This window comes from Tyto alba, unplaced genomic scaffold (genome assembly GCF_018691265.1).
Source record: "Tyto alba isolate M040663 unplaced genomic scaffold, T.alba_DEE_v4.0 Super-Scaffold_8, whole genome shotgun sequence".
NCBI classification, from domain to species: Eukaryota; Metazoa; Chordata; class Aves; order Strigiformes; family Tytonidae; genus Tyto; species Tyto alba.
Window position 1 is genome coordinate 20054945 of NW_024881329.1, and position 8857 is coordinate 20063801.

Here is an 8857-nt window from a genome sequence, read left to right on the forward strand (position 1 = left end):
GGGTTGTCTGTTTTAGAAGTGCATATGTGATGTATTTGGGAGGCATTAAAAAAGCACACTGTCCTCTGTAGCCTCTACAACCCCACCTGTAAGGAGTGTCTTGGAGACACTTAGCTGGCCAGGCCCTCCAGCACTGAGTTCAGAGGCACAACATTTTGGAGGGCTGAGAACCAAGGTTTCACTGTGAGTTGTGTATTTGCTTCTGGACAGGAAAAAGAACATTTAATCCTGAACAGTGCTGAGTTACAGCATTTCAGAGCCAGTGAAACTCTTGTAGCTCTTAGCTGGTATTAGAACCAATGGAATTACAGATAAATAAAAAAAAATATTCTGAAGAGGTATATGAAGGGTCTGTGCAGTTTATATCCACTAGTGAGACTGAATTCCATTGTGGGACCTCAGCCTAGATTTCAGTTATTTTATGAAGCCTTCTGTTGAACCTTTTAATGGATTATTGTTTTTCCACATGATGGAAACAGGATCTGTTATAACCTTAACATTTATCAGAAGTAAGCTGCAAGCCTCTGTCAATTTTTCACAGAGAGGAAAATACCCTCATTCCACTCTTGGTGAAGTTGATAACTGATTTATATCTTCAGGAGTGAGGTAATCCTCTAGTAATCTGTTTTACACTATGCAGTCACTTGACTGAAACCAAATTCCTTATGTGACAAGCTGAAAGTACACCTCTTGTTCTAGAACCAGAGACCTCAGAAGTGGATCAGCTTTCCATACAGCTCATGCACTATTAAATTAAAAACACTGTTTCTAAACAGGTTAGGTTCTGTATCAGTGAAGTCCCACAGTTAGTCTTTATCCCTCTCCCTTTACAGGTTAAATCATAATGGTAAAAGTAGTCCCCTGCCATCCTTCAGATATATTTGCCCCCAGCACGGCACAGTGCAGCCACATGTAGTTGTCCTGGTCAGAGGATTAGTTTGATAGAGCAAAATATGGAATATCAAACAAGCAATTGAAGTATTAATTTCTCAGCTGATGGTGCAACCTCCTTCATGAATGAGTAGAAATTGCTCTTATCCTGGTGCGCTTTGCACAGTTCTGCCTTCTGCGGGCTTTCTTCTCCTCAGTCTTACTTGCGGACCTGGGTTTGAGGAGGTATCATTTCTATGCCCTCAACTGACAGTTGTTTGAAACAACTGCTAGAGACAGGCTGAGAATCAAAAATACTCAAATTGGGTACTTCAGCTATTTTTTGAAATACTTAACTTCTAGCACTGCTGAGTATAAACGTGCAGAGAGCGCTGTCGTCCCCAGCTACAGGAGATAATTTTAATTTCTATCATTTTTGCTTATACTTGATCATGAAGGTTCCTGTATTGGTATTCCAAAGAGCAAGAGCTTCTAAAGAGAAGGCTCTTGGTGCTCATGCCCAGTGTGCTAACAGAGAGAGTGGTAAAATTAGGGAGTGTCTTCACAGCTTGTAACCTGTGCTACCTTTAGTGAGGTATCAGAGTATCCAAAGTGTCTAGCTTCACGAAACCTCTAAAGATCCTTCTATTTGCTATCAAATTACATGTTTAGATGCTTTCTGGATGAAGTTGCACAATAAGGCATGTAAACAATAGCTTTACTGTATTTGCTTAAAAAATAGCTGTCTCGACAGTTCCTGCGGCACCTTGGCATGAAGATGCAGTCTTGACTATCAGAACTGCTTGAAACAGCATCTTGCAGAATGAATTTAGATACAAGATTTAAAAGGCAATTTCTCTGTATTAGACTTAAAAAAAAGCAGAATTGCTAACCGTCAAGACAAAAATGTTTTCAACAGTAACAGACAGTCATAGAAGAACAATAAAAGTGAGATAGTAATGGTCATGGGGAATCAAAATATCCGCAATTCAACTGCAGAATTGCATGGTGCCTTTAAAGAGGACCTGTGAAGGACTGCTCTCCACTGCCCAGTACAATACAGTTAAACTCCTGTGTCTTTAATTTCAGGCTAAACGAAGAGCAAATTGCAACAGTGTGTGAATCAGTGCTGCAGGCTCTGTCATATCTTCACTCTCAGGGGGTCATTCACCGAGACATTAAGAGCGACTCCATTCTTTTGACACTGGATGGAAGGGTATGTTTCCTCAGACAAATTGTTTTGTGTCTTCTGCTGCTGCAGCCTTTGTCTCCTTATTTCTGTCCTGTTCAATCTCTTGTTTGTACTTTTGTCCTCTTGCTCCCTTTGTTTTCGTCTTTGGTGTTTCCTTCCATGTTGTTAAAAAATTATTTTTAAGGTTAGTTGCTTTTCTCTTTGTACAGGTCAAACTCTCAGATTTTGGCTTCTGTGCTCAGATCAGTAAAGATGTACCTAAAAGGAAGTCCCTAGTAGGTACTCCTTACTGGATGGCTCCAGAAGTTATTGCAAGGATACCATACACTACCGAGGTACGGGACCACTTCCTTCATATCAGAACAGGTAGCAAATAATAATCTGGAGTGTCACAGGAAAATAACTATTGGCTTTTCTAGGAAGAGCCTCTAGAGTCTATTTAAAATATACCTATGCTACTATAGATACAACTATGACTACAGGTTTGATTGTGATGATATCAATATTTCCTAAAACAGTAGAAAAACGGGTTGTTCTGCTTCCAGGAACAAGGAGTAAACTTATTCTAATCTTATACCTGAAGCTTGGCATAGGCTTGTATCTGCTGTAGTGTGGACAGATGTTAGCCAGGAGCAGCCTGTGACATGATATGGATCAGTAAATCAATCAATGCCATAAAGGGAGGGGAGGAGAGGGAGAGGAAGGCGCAGATGTGAGCTCTGGAATTATGGGCAGGTGGCAGCAGATGGATTAGTTTTGTTTACCAACCAACCTGGTGTAGCACAAGCAGTTACTTGCAGACCTTCACATGTTGCGACACCAGTGTGGCTTGGTTCTAGGCAGAAAGCTGTCTTTGTTAAACTGCAGTAAGGAGTCCACTGGCATCGAGTGGGTTTTACTCTCTTGGTACCATTTGTCATGGGTGGGCTGTTGTAGTCTTTGTGAAAGCATCCAAGCAAGGCCCTGCTGCTCTCAGCTGTGTGTATTGATGTGACATTGGCTCCCACAGGTGGATATCTGGTCTCTGGGCATCATGGTGATAGAAATGGTGGATGGAGAACCCCCCTATTTTAGTGATTCTCCAGTCCAGGCAATGAAGAGACTCCGTGACAGTCCTCCTCCCAAGCTGAAAAACTTCCACAGGGTGAGCATATTGGCAAACACTCATAAACCTGATGATTATCATGGGGGAAACATCCGTATCAGCTGTTCCCAGTAAAGCTGGCTATGAAAGTGATCTTGCTAGGACATGTTTCTTGGGGAACTTCTTTGGCCCTGGTGCCTCAGTGGATGTAAGCTGCTGCTGACAGCTAGTGGCTGGTTTGGGAAATAGCCCTAATAATGTAAGGTCACTTGGGCATAAACCTGAAAATGCAAATCAAAGCTGCTTCAGGTGGCCCCAACACTTAATATCTTGCTGATGTCGACAGCACAGCTCATCTTCTAGGGAGGTAAATAGGACCATCCTTGCTCTTGGGAGTTTTTGTCCTCAAGGCTTTCAGGACTGCGAAGACTGAATTATGGCCAGAGCAGGGGAGCTCGATGCAGACAGTAGTTCATGAAGACACTGCAGCTGCTTTGAAGATGAACTCAGCTTCATGGTTTCTTATGAAAAAAGCATCAGTGACATAAGAAATGCAGTGATTACCTTTTAGTCACCACTTAGAGCAGCCCTCCTTTCATTTCAGTCCAAGCCTCTGAGATCAAATAGCTTCTGCAGCATTCTGAGCTATTCGGCCTTTCCAATTAATCAGAATATCTGCAGCTGCTAAAACTGAATTATTTAACAGAGTAGACTGCTGAACTAACAGCATACACTCAAACATCAACAGCTGCTCTTTCCTCTTTGCCTTTGCAACACTGATTACAATTTCAAGGTCACGCTCTGGACCCAGTGCTTGCACTCCTTAGGTGGTGTAAAGCCAGTTCTGCTTTGGGTCGCACACCTTGCTTGGTGAGATGACCCTGCCACAGGCTGCGAAAGCTGGAGCTGTTTGCAGTCTTGTTCTGCTCCATTTTGTTCTGGGAAGCAAAGTGGCTTCCAGCAGACCTCTGGGTTGCCAGGCTGGTAGCCATCCTCCCCGCCTCGCCGCTGTGTGAGCGGAGCTCAGCACCAGTGCTGGGCCCAGCCCTCCGTTCCAGTTACAGCTAAAGGCTCGCTGTGGTCAACCACTGCAGCGCTGGGTGCAGCAGGTTAGACGGATGCCACCTGGGATAAGCTTTGCTGCTTTTCTGCGGCATAACTAGATTTATTGACAGAGGGATACACTCTGGATCCTGGCACTCGTACTTAGCTGTGGTGTGCCTTTTCCCTCTAGCAATCACAGTGAAGTTGTTCAAAGCACTCATGAAATAAACAGTAGCTCAACGTGAACAGTATTTTATGATCTACTTCTGAGTTAACCAGAGCTGGGAAAATGCCCCTGATCTAAACTGGATGTAATTAGTGACATTAAAATAAATAAATATATACCAAGTTCATTTTTTATTCACTTTTAATGATGCAGAGGATTACCACCAGCAAGAGATGTGCAATGCCTGTAAGTGGTTCTTGGGTCTGGCTACTCAACAGGCTTTTACACATCTTTTGAAGGACAAACCTGCTGAGGTCATTTAGCTTTTCAGTGTATTGTTCTGCAGTTGCTTCATCTACTTGTACAGGCAGCATCAGGTTTCCAGACTCTCAAAACCTATTTGGGAATCCTATTTAACTGCTTTTTCCACAATCTGTGGCCGGTTAAAGAATGAATTGATCAACCCTTTGCCCCCAAGTGATGTGTCTCAGGTAGCAGGAATTCTGTTGAATGTTTGAGCTGAAATGCAGAAAAAATTAAATAGCAAAATGGGAAACAAAATTAACTTAGATGGAAGGACATGGTGGGCTGTCATGTCTTAGTTTGCTGTGCCCCATTAAAAAGAAACCAACCTGTGTAAATGTGCCTACCGGTGACAGGAGGTTATTACTGTAGCATAAAAAACATGCTATCTCATGGTACATTTCTGTGCAAGAGCAGGGTTACGAAGTTGAAATGTACAGGATCTTTTTTCACCAAACCTGCCTCAGTGACCTGTTGTTGCATGAGCTGTTGCCCGGTTCCTTTCTGGGGTTGACTTGGTTGGTTGCTTTTTCACAGACCTCCCCCGTTCTGAGAGACTTCTTGGAAAGGATGTTGACACGGGATCCGCTAGAAAGAGCAACAGCACAAGAACTTCTGGATCACCCCTTTTTGCTCCAGACAGGACTTCCAGAGTGCCTAGTCCCCCTTATCCAACAATACAGAAAGCGTACCTCTACCTGCTGACTTGACATAAGGGGAAATGCTAGGAAAAAGTAATGTTTATTAAAAAAAAAAATCAAGAGACCAGGCAGTCTTATCCTGTGAATGGTGCTTGGGGCTTTTCAGCAATCATTTTAAAGGATGAATGTGAATACTGTCCTTGCATTCTCAGCCTTTTGTGGCTTCTCTTTTGCTGAAGACAATCAATACATACTAGATCCAAATAAGACCAAGTATGTCTCAAGAATAAAGCAGGTATTTCGTGGTTTGTGGATCGCTTCTTCCAAAGAATGGCATTTTAAAGCAGAGTCTGAAGTTGCATATCTGAATGCCTGCAAGTTCCTGCAAACCTTGGCTGCTGACTACTGAACTGGAACAATATTTCCCAATTAGAAATGTGATCTTTGTTTCCTTAGTTCTACACTGGAGTCTTGAGCTGACTCAAATGTACATTTTTGGGGCACAGACCCCTTTAAACTCTCAAACAATGCACAAAGACTTGACAATTTTTTCCTCTGAGACTTTTTCACAGATGATTTTCATTTCCTTCGGTTAAATGTGGACCTAGAAAACTGTACGTATTTTCCTAGGGAGCAGATGTGATATGTATATATTTGTTTCTTAATGGCACTCTTGCATCAACATGCTTCTCTTGCTGAGGAATATGTATGGTTTAGTGGTCAATCTTGAATCCATTTCATGATCTTAAACTTTTGGAGGGGGGAACCCTTGGATACAGGCCTCCGAACGGACTCTGTGAAGACAAGTGTTCTTGCCACCAGGATCTTGTGGTTGAAAATTGACAGTATGCAACACCTCCCATGCTGGTTGGAACAGAGAGTCTGTGAAAGCTTGTTTCTATGTTTGGTTTCCAGGCATCTTTCCTTCCAAGTCCTTTCTCCCAAGAGAGCCTGAGAAATGCTGCCCTGAGACACTTGTTGGGCAGCACTTGGGGGATGCTCTGGGAGACTGAATGAAAAAAAGTCTCAGCTGTCCTGCATATCCCAGGAGAGATTTTTGTGTTTGTGTGAGACGGTTTGTTGAGCCTCTATCTCCCCTGCTTGCTGCTGCAGAAACACGGGGAGAAGAGAAACTTTTGATGTATGTTTTGTTATTGGTATGCCCTTCCCCACCATCCCTTTGCTGGTACATCTGGAAGGTTACTGGTTGTGTAAACAGCTCTTTCAGTTATTTTAAAATAGATTTAGATATTTTGTATGATACACTTTCTGAGCAGTGAGATAGTCAAGGTAATTGGACTCTAGGTCAGGATGTAACATTGTACAGTAATGGTGTGTATTGTTGTGAGGTCTCAAGACTATAATCTTATATGTGGAACTGGGATCCTATTATGAAACTCCAAACACAAATTTATTGGAATTTAAGTTATTCTCGGGACAGTCCTACTGTCTCAGAAAACTAACCTCATAATTGCATTTTCTTCAGAAGATGTTAATAATCTCTATCCTCTATTTACTCCAGTTACAGATCCTGCTTCAGAATTGAAGCCACAGTTGATTACTTGAAGTAATTTGGGATGGAATTCATCTGCACTAATGCCAGCCATCTAGATGGTGGGCACCCAGTCTGCGAAGCATATAGGTTGGCTCTGTAGACCGAGGTGAGAGGAACACCTCCAGAGGGTGATTCATCTCCTTAGCTCAGATACCTGCTGAAGGGTGAAATCGCTGTCTCTCGATACCACTCTGCCTGTGGCCAGTAGTGCGATCGTAGGTGGTTTGCCTAGACTGGATGTCTAAGTTTGGGGCTGATGAAGTTGGTTGAAATTAATTCATTTAGCTCCTCCTTAGCTGCACTGGAAATTTTTTGATGTAAAATGTTTCTGTATTCCAGATATACTGCTTTTTTTATGCAAAAGAGCAGGGCTTTGAAAAGATTTATAATTTGAAACAAATGATCCTGCTCATCTGTAGTTGTGAATCCTTTGCACTTGTGTTTTAAATTAAAGTAGATCTTGATTTATTCATAAGCCTGTTGCGGTGCTGAGATGCTTTAAAATATGTTTATAGTTCAGAGATGTAAGGGAAGTGTGAACCTTTAAGTCTGGTCTAACTTACCTATTCTGTGGCTATGTGGCTTTTAAAACAAGAAGAGACCATAGCAGGAGCCTGAATCCTGAAACAAACATTTCTGGGAGACAGGGATGACAGGTTTAATATTTAACGCCGTTTTATACTTTGGCCCAAGTCTGACTAAACACAGTGAGGGAAGGCCCTTGAAAGATTGCATGCAAGTATCTTATAAAATTTTAAAAACTCATTACCATATTTGTGAAGAATGCAGAAAGGATCCATCTTCCTGTCCAATATAGAATTAAGTGTCTGATTCTTGTGTTTCTCTCTTTACAGTTCGTGCATGGCATATCACATCAGCAATTAATTGCTCCATTACTTAGATGAGTGTGGAATCAAATATAAATCCTAAAATAAACCTAGATTAGTTAAAAGATTGAAGCTCTGTCTCCAGGGCCAAGAGCTCCTTCCCCAGGAACCAGGCAGCCGGTCAGGAGAATTATGATAAGCAGAGCAGGTTTGTAATTTGCATTGCAGTAGTATTCAGGAGTGGGATTTCTTGTATGCTAAGTGATATCTAAGTGTGTAACAAAATGTAGCCTCTTCTCTGAAGAGCTCATAGCCTACTCAGTGGATAATTATACTTTGAGATGTTGTTTTCTCTGAATATCTTTTTGTATATGCTTTCAACAAGGTTACACTTACGTCTCAGGGTTTTCTGTTGTTTTGTGTCATGTTTCACCTGAATCATTCCCTTTTATTTTTCCTTCCTGTCAGCCTTGCTAGTACTGAGTCTTTTCCATGCTGCCACAGCCCTGGCAATCAGCGTATAGTAGGCCTTTGAAGATGGCAGGTTGAATTTATATGAACAATTTGCTGAATCAAACAGGGAGGCTGTGACTGCTGTCATCTCCCAGTTGCACTTGTTTGTATATAATGGTGCCTGTCTTCCTCAAACAGGGTTCCATGCTGTCGAATGCAGCAGCTTATTATCTCATTTATTTCAGAACGGGACAAATCTTTCTCTAGAGGCCCCTATCTTTTAACCCGTGATTACAGAAGGACCCTAAATCAAATGATGCTCCTAACTTTTAAGATTGTTCAGTCTGGTGATGAGAATCCTACACTTCCCCCTGTAGCCTGGAGAAAGCATTTTGCTGTACCCTAAGTCCTAGTCTATAGATAGGGATAAAAATTAATGAACCTCAACCATGTGGAGGTATGTGTGGGGCAAGGAGAGTGTCTCTAAGATGCAGTAGCTGCTGTGCAGCAATTCCTTCTGTAGTAGTGATGGTCATGTCAACACTGTATCTTTATTATGGAGGTAGAAGACAATTTTTGATCATTCAGTACCAACTGAGCCTGAACTGTGGTTCTCAACTGGATACTGTTTGTAGGAATATCTAGAGCAGCTTGCAGTGTGCAGAGTGGCCGCTAAATATTGGAAGGTAAATTTTCCTGTAGTTGCAGGAAAGGGAGCAAAG

The 8857-nt window shown here is 42.1% G+C and overlaps 1 protein-coding gene across 1 annotated transcript in view; it reads left to right on the forward strand.

The window, feature by feature from the left end:
• PAK6 (p21 (RAC1) activated kinase 6) overlaps positions 1–8080 on the forward strand; it is a 41392-nt gene extending 33312 nt beyond the window's left edge. Inside the window, 4 exon segments of the mRNA XM_032996482.2 lie at positions 1960–2086; positions 2272–2397; positions 3072–3206; positions 5197–8080. Of these exon segments, the coding sequence (XP_032852373.2) occupies positions 1960–2086; positions 2272–2397; positions 3072–3206; positions 5197–5364 (556 nt within the window). The 3' untranslated portion in view covers positions 5365–8080.
• Positions 8081–8857: the final 777 nt, after the last annotated feature.